This window comes from Olea europaea, chromosome 4 (assembly GCF_002742605.1).
Source record: "Olea europaea var. sylvestris chromosome 4, O_europaea_v1, whole genome shotgun sequence".
Classification (NCBI taxonomy): Eukaryota; Viridiplantae; Streptophyta; class Magnoliopsida; order Lamiales; family Oleaceae; genus Olea; species Olea europaea.
In genome coordinates, this window is record NC_036240.1 from 19164793 (window position 1) to 19190032 (window position 25240).

General features: G+C 36.2%; 1 protein-coding gene across 1 annotated transcript; it reads right to left on the reverse strand.

Annotated features, from left to right (window-relative positions):
* Positions 1–268: 268 nt before the first annotated feature.
* Positions 269–3817, reverse strand: LOC111393918 (vesicle-associated membrane protein 711-like). Its single transcript, XM_023019693.1, has 4 exons — positions 3292–3817; positions 1857–2047; positions 1356–1519; positions 269–691 (listed from the first exon to the last, which is right to left on the reverse strand). Exons 1-4 carry the CDS (start codon positions 3506–3508, stop codon positions 601–603), a joined length of 663 nt encoding a protein of 220 aa, XP_022875461.1. The 5' UTR covers positions 3509–3817; the 3' UTR covers positions 269–600.
* Between the last annotated feature and the right edge of the window lie 21423 nt (positions 3818–25240).

Consider the following 25240-nt stretch of genomic DNA (forward strand, 5'->3'; position numbering starts at 1 on the left):
AATCATTTCATTAAAGATCCGCCGAATTTTTTTGACAACGTGATAATAGCCTTGTTGCTCTCATATTCTGAACCGGAAGAATTGCATGATAAACTAAAAGTAGGACAAAGGGCATTTAGCACTTGATTATGTTCGTGCTTAAAAATTTTAACTGCTTTCTGCTTAAAATGTATTTTACTATAGATCTCTCAAAATCCCTGTAATGTTACCGATGGATTCCCTTTCTCAAAATAAAAGAATGATCTCACTGTAAAGACGATGGCAAAAATAAAATAAAATTACAAGATAATTATTTCAACAAATAAATAAAGAGACAATTACAATCGTTTCACAGTTTGATTACACAATTGTTCTGTTTCCCAGTGCCAAAATATCTCGATCGACATGAGAGGCACTGAGAACACTTCACGCATCTTATCTTCTCGAATAAGGAAATTGTAAAACATACAAGTTGAACAAGCTCAACTTTTAACTTAAAAGGTTACACACAATTCTGAGGTTTCTTCAAGACTAGAAAAAGCATCCCTCATCAAGATATAAGGTAGATGAATTGCACATATAACTGGGAAAAGGTAAGGATATCCCACTTAATGTTGATCGTCACTTCAAACAAGTTGGAAGAGTAAGCCCATGACAAACAAAAGCCAAAACAACATACACTATAACCAGGAGAAGTAGTATCAATGCGACCCTGCAGACGATCAAATACATTCATTAGCAAGGCAGGGGAAACAAACTGAATCATGCTAGCCTGTAGAATGACTCTGGTGATCAGCTGAACATTTCACATTACTAGGAAAAAAGAGCCTTCCAAACACACCACGATTATTTCCCAACGTTAACAGAAATTTGGAGATCACAAAACTAATTGCATTTTGACTAAGCTTAAAAACTTTACTTAGCCCCTGTTTGGTACATCTAAAAAGTTAGATTATAATCCATCAAAGTCAACAATTAATTTTTACATCACATTTCATGGGACTCGTAACTTTTCAACCACACATTCCATCAACTTTTTTGATTTTTATCTAAACCAAACAGGGGCTTATAAATAAGTTGTAAATGATGTAGTTTTTTGATAGGTTGAAGTTGGAAATAAGTTCAATATTTCGACAGTATTGTAAAAGTTCCTTAGGTCTCCAACATCACAAGCTCACTGGAGCAAAACATTAGTTTCATATGGGGTTTATAAACTACTATGTCATCACTCATCTTTCATAGCTGAATCCTGTCTCATTAAGCTTGCAACCTAGAAGATATGCACCAAACATTCATTCATCAACTTCAAGTAGATAATGGACCAATCTGAATGCAAAAGTTAAAAATCTCCAAGTATCAAAATTTATGTAACTTACGTTAGCTTAACATTTCTCCACCATACGGTGCTTCTAAAACGTCGAGCCTGCTTCCTGAAACGGAAAGTGTTGCCTTGCATAGTGGATGTTTTATCAACCAGCAACTCCAATCGATCACCTCTGTCCAAAACTTTATCAATATTCTCTATCATGACATTGCGCACCTGTAATGTCACCCAATAAAAAAATTGAACGTCAAAAGTTGTCACCAACCCACATAAACCTGAAAAATATGCATATAGATTATAGAGTGCATTTATCGGAGAGGAATTCTACTTTTCTGCCATCATAGCAAAAATGTTTGCCTCAAATGTATCTGCAGTTCATTGTATTGAACCAACAGAAGTTACACAACAATTCTCGCAAAAAAATTTCAATCTGGAATCACGACAACGCTCGGGAAAGCTAAAAGTTGATCTAAAACTAGACAAGTAAAAAGGAACGGAAATGACAGCTCAACAGAAACATGAATCAAAATTTCTTAGATAAATCAAATATCACCTGACTCATTTCGCCTTTTAGACGGTTTATTCTGTCAGCATTTGGATCATTAGAGAAATACTCCATTTGTTGACTCAATACCCTTGAAAATTCATCATTCATGGCATAAGCTTGGGCAGACAATACAGCTCTGCCATATGTCCTCACAAATTTTTGATGAATTTCTTCCAGAAATGCAAAAGGGATTCTCCCTGCGAAAATATTGAAATACAATAAAATTAGGCAAAGTCAGCAGGAACGCTGGGGACGGTGGATTTGTCAGAATTATTACAAAAGCTAATATGATAGTATAACACAGCATGCACATAAAATGCCAAAAATCAATTGCAAAACCCAATAGATTACTATTTCACCATTTTTTCAAAATTTCAACTTCACATCCCCAAGCCACCAAATTCAGCAATAGTTACTTATTTGTAATCCAATCTAAAATTGGATGAGCGAGACGAGAGACCCATAACTTTCAAAAAACTCAAAATGCCACAAGCAAATTCTATACATGAATTTTGATTTCTCAATTTCACTATTTTCATATAGTTGCTACATGTGTCGTCATATAGACATATAGCATTCATTCAATTGGATAATTTGAACATCCAAAGCACAGAACTTCTGTACTTTTATCTTCGGATTTTCCCGATGCTAATTACATACGAACTTCAAATGACATTCTTAGTCTCAAAATTAGGAGTTCCTGATCAAAACATTTACAGCTTCATGTTTTCGAACTATTATGGTTTCTCACTTACCAAAGTTACTCAAAATACAGAGATGAACTCAAATTTGATTTTTGAGACCTAAATTTTTTTAATTTTTTTCTATAATTAAATGATTTTATAATATAAAACATTGATATTTACAGTAAGGAAAGAATTTATAAGATTATTAAACGTTTACAAAATTGAAATGGATAAAGTTACAAAATGAATAGATGTTTAGTTAACTAAATCTAAGACTTTCCAATTTAATTAACCGTATGCAAGGATCACTTTAGCCAAGGAAAACTAGTCACAATTAGGAAACTATCATTTCAATATAAAACTAAACATAAAGCAACATATGATCAAAACAGGCTTCATATCAGATCCATAACGAAATATCCGCATTTAAAATCAGAAAATCACTTCAAAGCTGAAATTTTCCAATATCCAAATCGAATTTAATCAAAAAATAACCACAGTCCAATCAACACGTTCCTATAAAAAGCCAACCTACAATATCACAAAAGCAACATTTTTTTACGATAATAATTCACAACCCAAATTCAATTCCTTCTAACCAAAACACCCATTGCGGAAAATCACATACAGAATTCACATTCCCAAAACATTCAACGCTCAAGTTAAAAATAAATAAATAAATAATAAATAATTGTGAAAACAAATTATATAAGTCCATTTCCTAACAAAATAAAAAATTAAAAAGTTATACATACGTCCGGCAGTATCATCGGCCATGCAAAGTATGGTGAGTCCATCGGTCCGTTTGACATGGAAAATATACCTATCCTGAGAGTAGGAAACATTGGTGTCGTTGTTCCCGGGGATCTTTTCGAGGATTTGCCGGGCGATAGCGTTTGCCGTTGTCGTCGTGGGGCTGTACTCCGCCAGAACAACCGATCCACGCGCCACAAGGGCGTACAGTATTGCCATTCCCACCTCCCTTCCCTCTAATTGAGTTGAATTGGAATTCTAATGGACATAACAAAAGTATATACATATGATCAAAAGATTAGGGTTTCTATTTTAATTGTTTGATTGATGATTTGGCGAAATTTGGGGATCGACAAGAAATAAAAAAAAATTGTGGTAGGGACAAGTTTCATTGATTACTAGCCTTTTACCCAGCAGATGATTATCCTCCTGTTCCTTCCGTTACTTGAGAACGGAAAACGTTGATGCTAACTTACAACTCTAGTTCTCACGGTACAAAACCGGAGCGACTAAAACGGATGAGTTGCACTGAAGTTCCTTTATGTACGGTGTGTATCTGTGGCGATCCCAATGGATAGTAGTTGATAGAAAATATTTATTGATAATAATTATATATCTTAAAAAATAATATCCTTGATCGAGTAAACAAACAAACGATAAAATGTCGCTAGCTTGACTTTTTATTTGTCATTTAATGCTTGTTAGATATAGGTTAAAAATTTGTAAAAAAGTAAAGTCAAATTTAATAATTAATTTTAATTATATATTTTATTGAACAAATTTTCAATCATATATTTAATCAATTTTTATCAAAATTTATTAAATTTTTATTAAAACATTTGTCAAACAACCACTTAATACGAAGATCTTAACATCTTATGATTTAGTTAGCTTCTCTTGAAGTCAGAGACGGATTGAGGGGGGGGGGGTTGGCTGTAGCCCCCTCCCTCAGGCCCAAGAGCTTCTTTTTAAGGTATTTTTTTATTTTTTTGATAAAAATTAAGTTTTTTATATGTAAATTTTTTTTCCCGTGTAGTAGTCGGTTTGAAATTTTATAGTTCGGTCTTGGATTTAAATCTGGATCTGTCCCTACTTGAAGTTTGATTAAAATTTAAAATTGGTCATTAGAATGTTTTTTTCACTTAAATAGTTACTTGCTTTAAAAAGGGGAATGTAATTTGAAATAATGCGTTAATTAAATTTAGTCCTGATTGATGGCCATTATTTCCCCAAAAAAAAAAAGGATTATTTTGAATATTGATTTTTAGGAGAATGTGTGATTAAATAGTAATAAAAAGTTTTAGGTTTAGATGTAGAATATTTTATTAGTTAAAAATGAGTATGTAGAAAAAAAGAATTTGAAAATAATGGTCGTCAAACAAGGGCTTAAATGTTAGTTTTTTCAGTGGAGTAACTATTTGTGAGACTTTATACACTTAGGGTTCGTTCGATAGCACTCAATTCCATGAAAAATGTCACATTTGAAGAATTCGTTTTCTACTTTGACTGTTTAATACGAAAGTGGAATTGGAGTTCGAATTCTAAAGTATAAACACTTAGAGCATATTTTTGGTCAATTCCATGAATTGAATTCTTATGGTTTTGATGGTTTTTCCTTTCCAACTTACATATAATTAATTTTTTTTTCACCTTTGCAATCAAACGGATCCTTAAATGATTAATAGAGCATGAAAAAATTCCAACGATAGTTTTGAAATTTTTATAAATTTTGATGATTTACATGGAACCCACCCGGAGCCCCTACAGCGAGGCAAGTTACATGTCGATTTCAAAAAAGGAAGGATGGCCTAAGAGCTGCCTGTAAAGGATGCTTTCTCTTTATTTCACAAATTGTGGAAACAATTTGGCCCAGCTCTCGCAAAGCATGCTCTCTTTTTTGTTTCAGCATGGCGTGTGGGTCGATCAAGCTCCAGATTTCAAGCATGTTTGTGAATGATTTTAAGAATTGATTTTTGACCATTAGGAGAAAAGTGAGATCCACCTGTGAAAGAAAAAGTCAAATATGACGACTGAAATAGTGAAATAACGGTCAAAAAATCAATTTTTTGGGCGGAAAAATTGCTCCCAAACAAGCCCATTGTACACACTTCATATTTGTGATCTCTGAATAAAAGTTATCTTGCAAAAGCATGCTTTACTTTTATTTCACAATAATGTGTGGATCGACCAACCTCCATGTTTCATTGAACACACTTCATCTTTTGAGATCTATGAATAAAAGTTATCTTGGTGGTTTCAAAAGGGGGAAAAAACCAAAGCTTAACTTTGTTTCTAGAAAATGAAGTTCTAAGCACGTTTTAACCTTGTTTGAGCCCTTTTTTTTTTTTTTTTTTTGGATAATAAATTTTGTAACAGTAATTCTTTAAAAAATGTGCAGTTAAAATATTAAAAAGTTTTGTGTTTATTTTTAAAATTATTTTATTGGGAGAATGCGGACTTAAAAATGAATATGAAGAAAAAGATTTTTTTTGAAAATATGGATCGAATTTCTCACGTAATTCTGTCTTGTGAAATAAAAATTACAAAAGAAAAGAGAGAAGAAAGAGGAAATTTGCACATCCTACGCCAAATGAATGATGCATGATTCAAGGTAGGAGTGGGCCCGATCCGATTTGGTCCAATTAAAAGGAAATCGAACCGAACCGAATACTAATGAGAATTTTAGAAATGGAACCATTGATTCTATAACTAAGTATGGAACCGAACCAAAACCGAACAAGTCGGTTCCGATTCGGTCGGATCCGGTTCTTTACATTGAAAGTGTCAAAATAAAATATTCATTAATAAAAACTCTAAAAATGCTACCAACATAATACTTTTAACAAAATATAGAAGAACCGAACATACTATTCAAAGATTTATTTAGGTATAGATTTACAAAGTGAAAACAAAATAAAAATAATGTAATTAAAGTGAAAACAAAATAAAAATTTCGCATCTTATAAGTGAAATTATATATTGTAAATAAATTTATTTAGATATAAATTTACCCAATATTTTAATTTTACTTGAAAATTAATTAATCAAAAAATTATAAGAAGAGGCCAGCAAAGAATCAAAGAGAAGAAGGAAAGTATTGGAGTCTAAAATTAAGAAGGAACCCAATTATTTTTTATAAAAGTTTTGGAGATTGAGTCATATATTTTACCCAAAAAAATGAAAAATAAGAAAAAGGAAAAATTCAATGAAAACCGTCTGGTTCCCGCGGTTCCCATACTAGAACCGGGAACCGGTTGATTCTTAAAAATTTGTCCCGAAATCAAATTATTTTTTAGAAGATCCGAAACAAAACCGATTGGTTCTAAATGGTTTCGATCCGGTTCCATCGATTTTGGAAAAAAGTGCTCACTCCTAATTCAAGGAGTATACAAAGGACTTTGCTAGCAAAATCCTTCTACAAAAGAAACAAGACAAAGAAACATCGAAGAGAGTCCATCTTCTCCAAAACCAGAAAATTCTTTTATATTTGCACCTCACGAGAATGGCCTGCATCCAATCCATTCTTCACGTCCTCAGATGACAATTGCATTATCTTTGAACTAATTAACATCATGGATATCTTGAAATTAAAAAGTATCCAATTGTGAAGTTGACCAAGTTTGGTATGGTCGAGTGGAAATGATACTACAGACGGTGCAATCTTATTCGCTCTTATCCCATACATCAACATATCAAACATGTCATAAATATCAAAAAAATTGCAAGCAAATATTGATCTTTCAAGTATGAAATGGTTTTATGAAATAAACATCCACACTATGGCTAAGCTTAAAATTAAAGGGCAAGCTAACATATTTCTTTTTCCAATTAAGTAAAAATAAAAAATTACTTATCCTGAACCTTTCTCTCATCTTGGGTGCATATTTACTTATAAGTAAGGTTCTAAAATGTGTTGAGGCTTGACAAGAAGTCTAAGTGTAATAAGGCGTTTTCTATTTTCCTATTATTTATTGTAAATGAAAAAATAAAGCTTCTATTTGATTTGAATTTATAAAAATTGAATTTTCAGTAGATTTTAATAAAGTTGGTGAAATATGTTATTGAAAAATGATGAAAGTTATGGGTTCAATAAAATGTATAATTGAAAATGAGTTTGGAAGAAAATAAGTTTTAAAAAATGGATGCCAAGCAACCTTAAATTTTTTGGAACTTTGCAACTTATTTTTCAAATTTCCAACAAAAATATAAATCTCAAAATCATAAAACTCCGAGTCAATATTTTTATTTTTTTTTTTATTTTTCTTGGGGCAGAGAAAAGCTATGTTCTTAAGTTGGATTTGGGCTAAAGTTGATTTTTTGTTGAACTGATTCTCTTTCTAAATTTTAGCAATGACCATATATTTTTTTGAGCTACATATTGAAAAACAAATACCACTTGACAAATAAAAAAAGGTGCGTTCCTTTTTCTGCCTACGCACAACTTAGACGGTCAACATAAAGTTGATTGTCTATTCTCCCACCTAGATGAGGTAGGGTGTTTTCTCCGAGCCTCAAAGCTTTGGTGTACCTTTTAGAACTCGGCTTATAAATAAATCTTTTAAGTAGCCAATCCTACTCGAGTTTCATGCATAGAACTTCTGCATAAGCTTACAATATCCTACTTGTACACTAATATCTTTTTCACTCTCTTCCACTCAATTAATCTCCCCAAAAACAAACCTCATAATATTTCCCTTCATAATGTGCACATCCCCTTCATGTAGGCTACCGTACAAAATCCTAGCTATCTATCTAGGATCTAGCCATGGCCACCAGGAAAAGTTCAGCAACCACCTCAATCTTCTCCTTTTAGCTACCTTACTAGTGGCTGTGACCAGTGCTTGCGGTAAAACCAATTAATTGTGGCCCGTGCAATATTATTAAAGAATTAATTAAAGTAGTTTATATTTCTAAAATCCAATTAACCCATCGAGAAGTGGCAGTTTTATAACTGTCAACTTTGATGAAAAATGGGTAATTTTTATGGCCCATGAGAAATTGTCTCTCTCTACCCATACATATGAATGGAACCCATCAAATATAGACATTCAATTATAGAGAGGAAAAGAGAGAGAACATTTTCTTTATTTTACTAATTTTTGTTTTGCGGATTTAAATCTTTCAATCATTGCAATGAATTAAGGTATGTTTTTCAATCAATTAAATTTATATGTAAAAATCATAAATTCTAAAGATCTTGATATTAATGTTTAATTGCTTACATATGGTATCAAAGCCAAGGTTAGGGAATTCTTGATTTTCCTTTGAAGATTATCGTTTTTCGCATACTGATCCCCAATTTTCTTATTTATTTATAGATTAAGGTCAAATCAATGCATAATTATTATTATTTTATTTTATGCGTTTGAAATGTATGTATTTTGATAGAGTTTGATTTTCTGAATTTTGAAATGAATGTGTTTTGGTAATTAAGGTTATGTATCAATTAAAGGTAATTTCAATTTTTATGAAATTGAAATATGTATAGAGTTTACGTTTGTGTGAACATTTGTAATACACATATTGTTACCCTCTTTCTATAACACTATGGGCCATTTGAACCCGAACTTTGGAATATCAAATGAGGCTGCTGAATATGCACAAAATTTTGCCATCTTGTACACAAATATATACTTCTACCTTTACTGTACTGCCACAAAGTAGTATAGATTTTTGACTGTTTTTGGTTAATGGGCGTTTATTATTTTAAGATTTTAATTTGAATTATGGATTAAATTAGATTATATCTAGTTTAATAACTTAGTTTTCATACCTTGTTTATTTATTGTTGATATTGAATAAACATTACGTGGCAAATAATTTATACGTAATAATTGGAATGAAAAATGTTTTATTCAAAAGTTCTGATGAATCATTTATATAAATGTTTCGTATATATAATTAATGTTCATTGTTAGTCACCAAAATGGTCAAACATTATGGTATTTCGAACACTAAATTACATAATTCATTTGTCAAGTACTCTCTATAGTTTGATACTTATAAATGAAGATGACATTAGGATTATCATCGTCAAGAGTATATTGACATTCATAGATTATGAAAATGTTATCGATCGTCCAAAGGTTGATTAATTAATTTTAAAGAAAATTGCAGCAGAAGTCTCAAACATTTGAAACGTTAATAGACTTTTTCCAAACCTTTAATTTGTTGCAGTCGTCACTCCTAAAATTTTCAAACGTTGTAGGTGAAGTCCTTTTGAACGGTTTCCATCCACAATTCCCTCAGTTGACCAAAAATTTAACTTTGACCACATTTTTAATATTTTAAAAAAGGATAAAAGAATAAAATTTCATTTATCACATTAAGCGTGTGTTTGAATCTCATTAAAATCACTTTTTAATGAGCTTTCTCATTTTTCAACAGTATTTTAATTCTTAAAAAATTACGAAGTGCACAGTGTATTGTCAGGCACTTAATTGTTGCAAAAAACTTTTAAAGTCAAATGTCAAAAATACCCTCATCTTTTAAAACCAAATTACAAAAATAACCTTCCCATTGATTCACTTTTAAATAACCTCCCAATATTTTATTTGAAGGGTAAACTGGGAACATATACTCTTGCACTTGCAAATTTTTCCAAAAGTCAACTTTGATGCGTTCTCTAATAAATTTCGGCAATGTGGCCCCCACGTACTCAGAAAATGAATTTTCCAAAAAATCATTTTAATGGGGCTCAAACATAGCTAAATAATATAATAATTAAAAAAATAAGAAATAAAAAACACAAATTGTACAGTGTACAGTTTTCTGCTGTCCATTCCTTCAACTTGCACGAATTGTACAGTGTATACAAGGGCACCCTCTTTGAGATCAAGGTTAGAGATCAAATCCATTTGAGAGGAACCTAAAGGCTGTTGAAGATGCTGTGATGAATCTATAAATGATAGCTTAGTAGCTGGTGCAGCTGGAGAGGCTTTTTCTCTACTACAACAGAATTATTGCTGCTGATGTTAGGTAGTACATGTTAGGTTTAATGCTTCAAAATTGGGTTGAAATCTTGAAAGATCACGTTTGGTTTGAATTTGGAAAGAAATTAAATTACATCAAAGATTTTTCCTTTTACACGGTTTAGCCTAATTCTAGTATATTTCTTACCTTTAAGGACTCCATTAGGTTTATGGACATGGCCCATAAATTAGAGACTCCTTTGTAAGTTTTAGATGAAACGTTATTGCTGTCTTGTATTATTCTCTCTATATTGTCGATTTAATAAATTTCATCGTTCCTCTACTTAGTTTCTCTTTTTCTACTTTACATTAATCTTGTTTTCGTGGTGCGATCTTGCATATTTAATTATTGCCATTAAATCTCAATCTTACATTACTTTGGGATCAACAATTGGTATCAGAGCACGAATTGTAGGTTCTTCGTGATTTGATTGAGATTTTTCAAAGATGAATTCGTTGAAGTATGAAATTCCGCTACTAGATCGCAATACAAGATTTTCGCTGTGGCAAATAAAGATGAGGGCTGTGTTGACACAAATTGATCTTGATAATGTTTTGTTGGGTTTTGAAAGGATGCTAACAAATTTGTCCATGGAGGAGAAATGACGGAGGGATCAAAATGCTCTAGCACAGATTCATCTTCACTTATCCAACAATATTCTGCAGGATGTCTTGAAGGAGAAAATGGCAGCTGCTTTGTGGCTCAAGCTGGAGCAGTTGTGCCTGACAAAAAGTCTGATGAGCAAATTGACTCTAAAGCAGAAGCTGTATTCCCACTGCAAGGCGAAAGGAGGGTCACTGGACTCACTGCAGGACCATCTTGATATGTTCAAGGAGATTGTTGCAGATTTGGAGACGTTGGAGGTAAAATATGATAAAGAAGATTTGGGCTTGATCCTATTGTGTTTACTACCCAGTTCTTTTTTGTCGTTTCACGATACTATATTGTATAGTCGTGACACGCTAACCATTGAGGAGGTATATGATACCCTGTTCTTAAAGGAGAAGATGGAGCTATTGGTTGGAGATTCTACATCTAGGACCATCTTGATGTGTTTAAGGAGATTGTTGCAAATTTGGAGACGTTGGTTGTAAAATATGATAAAGAGGATCTGGGCTTGATCCTGTTGTGTTCAATACCTAGTTCTTTTTTGTCGTTTCGTGATACTATATTGTATAATCGTGACACGCTGACCATTGAGGAGCTATATGATACCCTGTTCTCAAAGGAGAAGATGGAGTTGTTGGTTGGAGATTCTACATCTAAGGGTGGGGATGCTCTGGTTACTCATGGCGATCGACGGAGGGGTAGATCGAAAGTGAGGTACAGCAATGTGTATTGTCATTATTGCAAGAGGAAATGACACGTTAAGAAATATTGTGACAAGTTGCAGGGTGAAGGTGATTTACATGCAAATCATGCTAGGCAATCAGGTAACGAGACTAACATTGTTGAGAGTTTTTCGGATGATGGAGATGTAATGTTGGCTGTATCTGATGAGGAATCTAAACCTGGGGAGTGGATTCTGAATTCTGCATGTTCGTATCATATGTGTCTCAATAGGGCTTTGTTTCAGACATATGAGACGGTAAAGCAATGTGGAGTTGTCATGGAAAACAACCAATCTTGTCAGGTTGTAGGAATCGATCGGGTCAAATTGAGGCTACAAGATGGGACATTGAGGACACTTGATCAGGTTCTCCATGTTCCTACTTGATAAAAAATCTCATATCGCTGAGTATTTTGGATGCAAAAGGGTATAAATTTTCTAGAAGATGTAGAATCTTGAAGGTTCGAGGAGGTGTCCGAGCAGTACTGAAAGGATGGAAGAAGTCTCAGTTATACATCTTGCAGGGGAATGTAGAATCAGTTAAGAGACATTTGGACAAGTTCAGTACTATGGAAGAAGTTCAGTTTGATACAGTACCTCTTGTGGCAAGCTCTAAGTTGGTTAAGAACATTGCTAGGGAGAGCGTTGGTGATTCCACTTTGCCAGCAATTTTTGCAAATACAGTGTGTTCATTTGCTAAGGTTGGACTCATGGAGTGTAGATACGGTGGTGTCAATAATGTCTGAAATGCTTTAGGGGACGTTGAAGGTAACAATTCTAGCAAGGAGCTTTCTGATACAGCATGTGGTATGGTTTCTAATACAGGGTGTGCTTCAACACTGTTTGGTCAATAGTAATTTTTTAGTGGAATTTTAGGAACCCAAGATTTGGGTTCAGGTGTTACTTGTGGACGCCGTGCAGAGGACGATAGTTTGGTGATGGAGATTTTGGTTACTATGTTATAACCACCCACAAAACTTTTGTGTGCTGAACCAAGTAGGTTGGAGTAAAACTTCCGCCATTGGAGTATTTTACATTATCGTGGGGTCTTAACCCCTTTTCCATCTTCAATTGCAACTCCTTTTGAAAAAAGTTGGGAAGTTGGGATCCATTGTCTTTATTTAGGCCCAATTTACCTAGGGCTCGATTAAGGAAAGTTTTGTAGCCCATTTGTTAGGCCAACTCCAAAACCAGGCCCATAGGTTTTACCATTTGAATTTCAACCCTAATTGTCAGACCATTCATATATTTCTCTTCCCTCGTCTTCATCTTTTCCGGTTTGTTTGGTGACAGCAATTCTGGTTTAGAAATATCTTGCAAAGAAGAAACTAAGTCTTCCACATTTTATCCTCTTATTTGGTTTTGCCTTCATGTTGTAGTCCAACACCTAGAGAAGAAGTTGAAGGAATTGAAAACTGAAATTTAATGCTTACCCAGATCAGTAAGGTCTGCAGAGTACTTAACCCAGAGCATGGCCAGAATGTTGCAGTCTTGCAAACATTGGAGGTAACCCAGAAAACTGTGGCAACATTGATTCATCCTAAGGTAGACATGAATAGAAATCTTGAAGGCATTGGACTATCACATGAAAGCATAACCAAAGAGGAGGAGGAGATGTTGGAAGCCATAGTTTCTTCTCTGCAGTAGGTTTCTAAATCAGAATTTTCATCGCCAAACAAACAAGAAAAAATGAAGATGAATCATTTAAAAAAAGTCTATAAGTTTCAAAAGTCCTAATTAAATGATCTACTGATCAGCTTTTTAGCAACTAGTTGTTCATCTTTGTAATAGAGTTGACATCAAAAGTTTTAGGAGAAAATCAAACAAGCTAGCCCGAATCTAATGAAGAAACTGAAGCTTTTGCAATGTGAAACTCTTGAAAGAACTGTTACGTCCCTATCTGAACCACTTCGAAAGTACCACCATCCTGAAGTGACTCCTCGTGTTGCTCCCCTATCTGAACCACTTCCGAAGTGGTAGTACAAGGTATCCACCACCGACCCGAAGTGTTTTCGAAGTGACTCCATGCGTTGCTAACTCGCTGCGAGGCACAAAACAGTTCTGCTGAACCGACCGAAGTGTCCTTGACACCGAAGCGCGATGTGTCGCCACTTTCAGAAAGAGAATCTGTGTCAAGATCCTCTCTGCCCCAAGGTCCAATTGATTTGACATTTCCATGGGTCTAGTAGATGTGACGTATTAACTTTATGTTAACTCAGCTCAGGAGAAGTTATTATCCGCCCACCCTATAGATGCGGCTGATTGACGCCTATGAGCAGACGCCTCACGCTGTCAGATGCATACACTTGTCCCACATCCAACGGTTCTCCTCACCTATAAATACCCAAGGTTTGACAAAAGGGTAGAATAATGAAACTCTTGCCACTTAGCTCTCTATAACAAGAAAATATATATAATCTCCTCCCCACTCACTTGCACAACCCGGACACTGTTCTGATCATTGAATGCTAATTTGATCGTCGGAGTGTATGCGGCCGCCACTATCCCAGCTGGTTCCGGCCATGTGCATCTGACCGTATGTTGATTACACGCAAGGAGGATCACGTGGAGCAACTATCAGTTGGCCACGTAGGAGATACAATTCGCGAGGTCAACAGATTGGCACCGTTTGTGAGAAACTTCCCATCTAAAGTCCTACATTCTCCACCGGAAAACCATTGACTTACCATGAAAAGGAGACATTCTTGAAAAAGAACAAAGTCGAATTACACCCCAGATTCTTATCACCCTTGAAAAAGGAGTAGATAAGATGAGTTCCAATAATGAGGACGCAAACCCCAGGATGGACGCCTTTGAAAAAGAGGTGCTCTGAAACAATGTCACTCACCAAAGACCCTATCACCGACGTCGCCGAGGTGAGAGAACGACCATGCTCACTGAAAGAATGGCCCAAATAGCTGTAGGCATGAGAGAGATCCCAGCTTAAAATATGGCAATGCATGAATTCTTCATGCGAGCCCATCATCAGGGCGCCCAAATATCCCAAGGATCTTACCTAGCTCATGAAGTCCCTACGTCTCGTTCTCGAGATCATATGAGCCAGCGCGTAGAAATTCCCCTTGAGAGAGAAGTGGGTACGAAAGTTACATCCTATGTGCAAAGGAGCCAGCCAGCAGAACCTCAATTGGGGGACAACTTCCCGCCAGAATGTGAAGCACAAAGGTCAGTTGGTGTCTTTGACCAGATAGGGCGGGACCCTAGTAATAGGGTTCGCTCAGTGGAAAGATCAGTTTGACAAGGGGAAGAGCAAGAACAAGCACTCCTCCCACCTAGAAATAGGAAGGAGAGAAGAAACTTAGTAGATTAGGGTAGCCTAGGAAGAACACCTCCACCTCTCCAGAACATGCAAGATGATGGGGACTCCGAAGGGCCGCTTCGATCTTACGAGATTGATGATGATGATGACAACCTCCCTTTCTCGAGGGAGATCGGAGGCTCTCCAATGCCTGCGAACTTCGTACTACCTAAAATCCCCAAGTATGAAGGAAAGGGAGACTCAGAGAAGCACCTCACGAAGCACATGACATAGATGAGTCTCAAGGGAGCCTCGCCTGCTCTGAAATACAGAGCCTTCCACCTAACCCTGGCCGGAGCCGCCAAAGTGTGGTACAGCAGGCTACCTCCCCTAAGAATTAGGAGTTGGCCAGAGCTAAAAAAGCCCTCCTCTCACGTACAGAAGGAGAAGCACCAGTACAACACCTGCAAGATATGAGACAAGCCCCTGGAGAAACGCTGAAAAGCTACCTCACCAGGTTTACGGACGAGATCACCTACTGTGAACATGTCACGATAGAGAAGCCCTTTCAGCTTTAAAAGGCGGCCACAACATGAACACTTTGTTCTGGAGGGATGTGCACAGCAAGAATCCTACCACTTAGGACGAACTGGTGGAAATGATGAGAGTTGAAATCATCAGCGAAGAGATGATTGATCACCGAAATTGTGCCGCATGGGGACTCCCTCCGCCTCAGAGGCAGGTAGGTCGAGGACTCGCAACGCACCTTATCACCCAGCAATGGACCCAGGCAGGGCATACAATAGTTTCCACGTTCGGACGGGCACTAGCTTCTGCCACACTAAATGCAGTGTCGATATTGGCATACGATAATGCCCCTGCGGAGGTGGGACCATCTAAGGGTACTGATAGTAGTCAAAAGAAGAAGAATAAGCGTTCAAGCAGGCCCTTAGAAGGGGCAAGGTTCTGCACTTTCTACCAACTCTATGGATATGACACCAGCGAATGCAGAGACACTCTGCGACGCTCTGATCGGAATAACCCACATCCCTCCAGGAGGGATGACATCCCCGCAGATCCGTATAACCCACATCCCTCAATTCAAGGAAGCAATCTCTTCAGCCTGGGCTTCCACCTTCTGCTTTTGCTTCAGCTCAGCCTTTTCCTTGTTGGAGGCCTCCAGAGCTGATGTGGCCAGGCGGTGGTGCTCGTTGGCGTGATCAATTCGCCTCGTCAAAGCAGCCACCTGGCACTCAATTTCGTGTAACTCCTTCTTCAATCTTTCAACATCAGCATTGGCCCTCATCAGCTAGGCCTCCGTCTCCTGCTTCACCGAATCCGCTTTAGAGGCCTTATCTTAGGCGGCCCGAACCTCATTCCCATACATCATCGCCTCCTCGAGGTGCTTGGCCAGGTTGACGTTCTTGGCCCTCAGATCTTTGATTAGGCCCTCTAGCTGAACACTTGTGCCGAGGTCCTGGGCTATGCATGCACTGTTGGCCGCCACCAGATCTTTGATAGTGCATGAGGTAGTGTGGTCCTTCCACTCCTCGGTCCAGTACTTGTTATGAACCACTGCCACCGCCGCCGTCTCAGGAGGCAGAGCCTTCAGCACTTCTTTGACTAGCCATTCGATGTTCAGGCCCAAAAAATCCACCTCCTTTGTGGGGCGAGCCCTCTTCCTCTTCGACTGCCTCGGCACTTGAGACAGGGGGTGACCAAAAGTGGAGCTTCAACCGAGGCAGCAGGGGGGCAGGGATAGCCACGGAGGGTTTGGCAACCTTCTCCCTGAGGACCACCCCAGTTGGAATTGTCGTCTGTTTCAAAGATGGAGGTGGCCTCGCCACGGTGGCCCCCTTCAAAGAGCCCACAGCCTTTTTGCCCTTCCTAAACAAATTTGCCTCAGGGTCTTCTTCGACCTCCTCATTCGCCGGAGGCTGAAGCCTCTTACTGGCATCAACCAGATCCTCCATCTACTTCTTGTCGGCAGATGAGGAGGTCTTCAGGGCTCTAGCCTCGGCCATTATCTTCTGAATTGTCTTAAAATCAAGCCTCAGAGGCTTCTTCTTGTTGAAGTTATCTGCGAGAAAACAAACAAATTAGTACAAGTATGAAGAGGTCGAAAAACCAAAGCAATATTTCCACTTCGTATCTCTACCTTAGGAAGCCATCAGGTTGTGTGTTACCAAATGAATATTTTTTCTCATCGGCTCGTGATATGACCTCTTCATCGGGAGCAGCTGGTAGACGATGCAAATTATGTCGAAATCACCTATCGATAACTCGCACCGAGGAAGGAAACCTTCAAAACAAAAAACAAATGACAGTTAGGATTCGAGCCGAAGAAAAATAAACAAAATTGCAGGGCAACAATACTCACTAAGTGTGGAATACTTCGTAGGGACCGTAAGAGGCGTCGAGGGTCTCCCTCTATCGTGCCCCATCACCCGGTAGCCCAGCACCACGAGCTCTTTCATTGTTTAATAGAGCTCAACAGATCGAGCACGAATGGAGTATAGGAACCTCATGAGGTCAAATAATACCGTCCCCTGGTCTTGTCCCCCCAGCCGTTACCTTAGTGATGTATAGGGTCTGAAAAATCGAGAAGGGCATCTCCACCCCTAGCGACACCTCCTTTCATAACATCCAGAACCCCACCATTTGGCTCCAAGAGTTTGGGTTCAGTTGGGTCGGAGCTAACCCGTACGACCTGAGCACTAGCCTAAAGAAGGGATGGAGGGGGAGCCTAAGTCCGACCCTAAAAAGTGCCTCACTCACGGCCACACACCCCGGCCTAGGATAGCAGGCCCTCTCATCAGGCTCTGGTAATATCAGTTCTACATTATCAGATATTCGATATTCAGCCCTAAGTCTACCCAGATCGACTTCCTTCAATTTCGACGGGTAATCTAAAGCCCCCCAGTGTTCTGATGTATCTACCAGGCAATCAGGCCTTCTCTAAATATTTTCCCCACCCAATATTGCCTCGGAGATATTGCTGGGCGTCGCCAAAATAGGCTCATCCACCCTCATCACCTCTAAATCCCTTCCCGAAGCCCCACTACCTTCCGAAGCCATTGCAGAATACAAAAATGTGAAAAAACTTGGAAAAAACTTACTGAAACTCAAGAAATTGTGGGGACCTACGGCCGGAAAAGATCAACAAACAAGGAGATATCGTCGAAAATCGGAAATGTCGCCTGAAATCGCTTGCACAACGCCGAAAAACACAAGAATCGCGAAAGGAAATAGATTTTCTGATTTTGCAAAAGTAAAAAACTCTGAAAATGCTCAAGTCCGCCTTTTATTGAGCGTCCCAGCTAATCTCTATCGTTGAATTCAAACGCGATCAATCTAGGACGTCCATCACATCTTAAATTTGAGCCTTTGAAATGAAACGCCAAATTCGATCTAGGCCCAAGATCTATCTGTGACACTCACGCTCGCATAAAATGCGTCGCTTCGATCACCGTCAACTGTCTACAATAAGTAGCTACAGCGGCCTTTTTTGGGAATGGGCATCGCACCTAACTGTCGCCTTGGAAATACGCGACAGCTTTCAAATCATTTGACGTCAACAATGCTCACCTTAGTTCGAAATCCTCAGCTTTACAAAGCATAGACGTACCTGACGCGACGTCCCCTGTGGGTCATCGCCTCGGTGGCTGCGTTTCCTCCTAAGCATTACAAAGCTTTAACCATCTCCCAACGCGTCGTCCCCTGTGGGTCAGCGCATCGGAAGCAAATGAGCTCCCCACAGCTTTACAAAGTTTAGACGCACCTGACGTGACGTCACCTGTGGGTCATCGCCTCGGTGGATGCGTTCCCTCCTCAGCATTACAAAGCTTTAGCAATCTCCCAATGCCTCTTCTCCTATGGGTCAGCGCATCGAAAGCAGATGAGCTCCCTACAGCCTTACAAAGTTTAGACGCACCTGACGCGACGTCACCCGTGGGTCATCGCCCCGGTGGCTGCGTTCCCTCCTAAACATTACAAAGCTTTAGCCATCTCCCAACGCGTCGTCCCCTGTTATGCCCTTATCTGAACCATTTCGAAAGTACCACCATCCCGAAGTGTTTCTGAAGTGACTCCGAAAGTACCACCTTCCCGAAGTAACTCATCGAGTTTCTCCCCTATCTGAACCACTTCCGAAGTGGTAGTACAAAGTATCCACCACCAACCCGAAGTGTTTTCGAAGTGACTCTGCGCGTTGCTAACGCGCTGCGAGGCACAAAACAATTCTGCTGAACCGACCGAATTGTCTTTGACGCCGAAGCGCAATGCACCGCCACTTTCAGAAAGAGAATCTGTGTCAAGATCCTCTCTGTCCCCAAGGCCCAATTGATTTGACGTCTCCATGGATTTAGTTGATGTGACGTATTAACTTTATGTCAACTCAACACAAGAGAAGTTATTATCTGCCAACTCTATAGATGCGGCTGATTGATGCCTATGAGCAGACGCCTCACACCGTCATATGCATCCACGTGTCCCACATCCAACGGTTCTCCTCACCTATAAATACCCAAGGTTTAACAAGAGGGAAGGGTAATGAAACTCTTGCAACTTAGCTCTCTATAACAATAAAATATATATAATCTCCTCCCCACTCACTTGCACAATCCAAACACTGTTTCGATCATCGAATACTAATTTGATCGTTGGAGTGTATGCGGCCGCAGCCACCCCAGTTGATTTCAGCCGTTTGCATCTGACCGTGCGTTGATTGCACATAGGGAGGATCACGTGGAGCAGTTATCAGTTGGCCACGTAGGAGGTACAATTCACGAGGTCAACAAAAACTCTTGAAATTCCAACCCAAAATCCATTTCTGCATACTTTACTGCTTGTGTTAAAACAACATTCCCAAATCTATCTTCTTCAAGATCACAACGAAGTGAATTAACACTCGAGCCCTAACCCTCCAGTCCTTGCTGTTGGGGTCTTCCGAACTAGTTAACAGCCTTGAAACTACCAAGAATATCATTGACCTCCAGCAAAATTGTGAGTTTTATAATAGTGTAACTGTTTTGAGTTAGAATGGTTATAATAATGAATTTTAAGTTGATTAAACTTGGTGGTGGGAAAGGACTGTGTTTAGCTCATGTTTATTTGACTGCTTTAATTCTAAATGAACTTTTTTTAATCTTTTCCATGTCCTTTTTTCTTTTAAATTTGTGGAGTGAGGTGGGTTGGGGGTTTTCCATATATATTGTGTTGTTTAATGAGTGTGGCATGTAAATATGGCATGAAGTCTATGAACTCTGATTTGTTTATCAACTTTGGTGCACTTTCATAGTTTGACGAGGCCAAATGATGGAAGAACAGTTGTTTGCGTTGACTTTGAACGACTGCTGAATATTGAATAGATGACACTGCATAGCCTACTAAATACTACTGAGCTTATAGTGTAAGAGCATCGGAATTTATATTTTTAAAGTACATATTCTATTATTTAGAGAGTATTTATAAATTTAAAGAGTTAAATTTTGAAATACGTCAAAAAATTCTTTATATTTAATATTTAATTTTATTACTATCAAAAATATTTTTTTATTTTTTTATCTTTTATTTTAACTAACTTTTCTTTGATTATTTTAAAATTGAAATACATTCAATGCATTTAATTATAGATAGTGAGTTTGAAGAGTCAAACCCACACTCTAAATTTAAATGTTAATTTAAAAAGTTTTTGGATCATGATTTTAATAATCGACTTTTTAAAATATAGAGTATCTCATATTTAAAAAAAAAATTGGAAATGCTCTAACTTTAATAGACGTGGAGAGTTCAACATGCTATATACAATTAATTTTTTTATTCTACTATCCTTCGCTCTATTCCTGTTGACTAAAATACAGGACTCTTTGGCTAAGAAATAATCTGTCAAAGGGCATATATACTCAGCACAATTAATAGAACAATCTCCATACAGCATACTTTAAATTAATCATGCAAAGCCCTGTCTTTACATCAATTATACTATGTTGCCTATTTTATAGTCTTTGCACAGAATAATCTTCTTTTCCTATGTTCAAAAACCCAACTTTTTTCTGCTCATTATTGTATTTACATTAACTAGCAATTCCAAAACATATCCATTTTTCCAATCTAGGTTATGCTTAAATAGCTTATATTGCCTATAATTTATCGTTCAACTTAAATTACTAGTTAGTGCCCTGCCTAAAGATTTTATTTTTGATCTGTTTTCTTTTTCATCTTCCCAATATGATGTTAATTTGTGGATATGTTGTATGTAACCATCCAATTTTATGCCAATTGTCTGTGAAAAGTCTGCCTTCATGGGATTATAAGTTCTTTGTCATGAAAACAGAAATATTATCACACCCGAAATTTTCATTTACGATTTTCTCAAAGTTTGATATCTTGACTTTTCCACAGGATTTGCATGTGTATATGAAAACGATGCAGTTGAGCATGGGACACAAATGAGAAGAATAGAAAAGGGTTGAAGTACTTATCAAGTTATCTCAGGTTATATATATCACCACTATATATAATATATATGATAACATCGCTTAATATAACTTAATAGGCAGAATATATCTTTGTTGTATTATTTTATAGAATCAAAACAAAAATGTAGAGGGCATGAGTTCACGTTATTTTACTCTTCAGGTTCTTTTATCTTATATTATTAATTTTTTTGTTGAATATAATTTAGATTATAGCATAATAATCTAAAAATGAATATTTTCATTTTACTGTGAATTTATAGTTCCAAGAAGAAAGTGGTGTTGTACATTTGGAAAATACAAGATCTTAGCTATTGCATTGCTACATGTTTGAAAAGGAAAACAATTATAGCGGAAAGGAAGATTGCATCCGCAAACCCAAGCGCAAAGGTGCATCATATGCCACTCAAATAAGATTGTAGGAAGGTTTGGGTTGAGGAAGTGTATATGGGTCATTTGACCTTATATAGACCTACAAATAAATTTTGAGTTTTTAGTGAAGCAATGAGAAGTACTCTTGTTTGGCCAAAGAGCTGCATTAAACTTATTTATGAATTTCTACATTTCTGTATTTTTTCATTTTTGTATTTGTATTTAAAAACGAAGTTCTACATTTGGCTGCTTGAGTTTTTTCTTTATGTTTAATACATTCATGAAATGAATATACGTACTTGAATGATTTTTGAAGCTAAAAGTTAAGCAAAATTAGCATATTAGTGCTTTAAGAGAGTGGAAACCATTCTTTTTGGCCATTATGGAGAATCTTTACATGACGTTTCACAACTTTCAATTTTAATTTGATAGATATGCTACTCAAAAGTTGGAACAGGCATTGAAGTGAAGTTCGAGTTTGCTGTGATTTGTTGCTGCTCATATTTGCAACATTGTCAAATTGTATCATTAACTATAATATTATTCGTAACAAGATTGACAATACTAGTTAATGTTGTGCATATCTGAGTTCTCTATATTATTAGTTCAAGTACCCGACCTCCATATTTTTTCCTTATTGTAGTTATGTGAAGCAAAATTGAGTTTAGAGAAGAATCTTATACTTATTGAGTTCCCTTGTGCCTGTGTGTTTTGAAGATCACGTGCGTCCTTGACTATGTTTATGGCTTGTTTTTTGGCCCTCGTGTTTGTATTGAAGAGTGTTTATTGTGTTCTAAAGAAGCACTAGTACATGTGTTCTATGTTTATTGTGCATGGATTCAAAATTTTATAATAAAGTTATTTTTAAGTTCATGCTATGATAAAATATTTGAACGTAAATTACTATAAAAGGTCTTTAATTTTGTTGGTCAATGTGCCTAAATTGCTATAAAAAATAGAAAAATAAATAGACCAAAAACATAAAAAGACTACGACAACCGTCAAAAAATGTTGCCAAAAAGAGAAAAGACAACGGGCTAAAAATGTTGCCAATAAGTGAGGGCAACATTCGTTGAATGTTTAAAGAAACTCATCACAACAGTCGATGAAAGTTGCAAAAACCCTTAATGTAACGGTCAACAAACGTGCAAAATACCTTAACACAACGGTTAATGAACGTTTTAAAAAAATCTTAACGCAACAATCGTTGAACATTGCAAAAAACTATCAACATCATTTTTTATTGGTCTTTTGCAACAGTCTTTAAACATTATCATATCATTTTACTTTACAATAATATTGAAGTCTGCAACATATGCGTGATGTTACAGAAGTTCTATGACAACACTGTAAAAAACTATTCTACGTTGATATGATACTTGTGTTATTATCTATGACTCATATGATAAGTCACTTTTCAAAACTTATCAAAAAATTGATTGTGGACGAGATATACAAATTAAAAATGAGGTCACTCTAAAGTGGCTGAGAACAAAGTGTTGAATTGCTCTTAACATCTGGGAAAAATTAACCTAGCAAATGTACATAATGTTCCGAACATGGATAGAAACTTGGAAAGTGAAGATTCATTAGGAAAACTTGGAATCAAAAGTGTGTATGTATTGGACAAACGAGTAATATCTAGGAACGGTGTGTTTGTTGAAAAGATTATTCATGTGATGGAATTATCAAACTATGTACTATAGACAATAAGAATGATAATAAAATTAATTTTGCTTATATATATGCTTGATTCTTTCACTTTATGATATCCTAGATTTGCACGCATAATTATTAGTACTATGAGATAATGTTAAAAAGTGATTTAATTTCAAATGATTTAACAAAAGTTCATGAGCATAAAACTTGTGTTTAATTTAAGTTGATTTAAGAAACATTTGATGGTGTAAATAGAACATATCAACCTAATTGATGCATAGGTAGCACATCAATGAGACATCTCTCCATTCTATCGTCGAGCAACGGCATGGTACTGGTAAACATTCCAAGAGAAATCACTATTCAGGAAAGAAAAAAAACGATTGTAATGCTTTGGTAATGTGAGATTCCCCTATATATGTGAATAAAATGGAATGTCCACATGAGGAGGAAATAATTATTTCATTATTTTAATTGTTCTAGATATACTTATATTTATTTGTTGAAACACAAAAGTAACGCTTTTAATTTGCTTAACATATATAACAATGACATCGAAAATCATTTAAGAAGAAAAGATCTAAACTCTTAGAGGCAATAAAAATGTCAAATATTTTTGTAGTGATTTTAATATAGTTTTTGAACATGTAATCATTCATCAATGTTTTTCCCTAAGACATCCCGAATAAAATGGTTTGACTCAAAGAAAAAATAGTACAAGTACAAAAATATTCGTGCTGTTTCGTTAAATGCTAAGTTGTCATTTAAGTTGTGAGGGTGAAACCTTGTTGAACATGTCATATTTCAAATAGAATCCCTTCTAAGATAAACAAATTTTTTCCTTATAAAATGAAAATAAAAATAAAAATGAAGAAGATCAAATATTAGATATTTCAAAGTGTACGAGTGTCCTGCCTATTGTAAGAACACGGATCCTAAAAGGACTGAATGAGGTCCTAGAGGCATTCAGTGTACTTTTGTGGAGTATACTTCAAATAACAATCGGGTCCTAGAGGCATATCTATATTTCTCCTTTTTGTGCTTTATTTTTGTTTTATTTAAATAAAAGGGTAAATTTATTATTTTACAGCTTTTAAATGAAAAAATGGATGAAAATGATTATTTCCACAATGAAATATGAAAATAAGTGTGAAAATGTTAAAACATGAAATGTAACGATGTTTTGCACAATAATATTAAAAAGTATGGACGTTTTGTGCTCCTTACCCTTTTATTAGATTAATTTGTAATTTTTAAAAATGTTTGGGAATATAATTGCAATATGTCCTTTAATTTTTCTTTTTTTATTTTTTTAATTTAAATAGGATGGTATATTTGTCATTTTATATTTTTTATTGAGAAATTTGATGGAAATTGTGATTTTCACAATGAAATGTGAAAATGCCAAACAATAAAATGTATGGACATTTTGCACAATAATATTGAAAGATACGAATACTGCAACAAATAAGAGCCCAATGAGTTGGAGTGAGTTTTGTGTTAATTACCCTTTTCAAAAATAGAAAAACCTAAGAAAAGGTTTCAAAAATCAGTTAGTCACATTTGAAACCACCTGATAACGAGTCAATATCACAATAACACACAATTATGATCACGTCAAGAATCACATAAGATCAAATTCACAAAACACGAGTTATGAATAACAATTACAAATTAAATTGCAATCACACATTTTTTATGTTATGTATTATTTATTGATCTCAAATTATTCATTTTACATATTGTTTATTAGTCACAAATTATTTCGTTTGTTGGTCACAATCATTCAAATAATTTATTACAAACGCTCTTCATCCCACTCTATAATCACTTCACAATCTTACATTTTTTAGATGATAACTTGAAAATTGGGGGGGGGGGGGGGT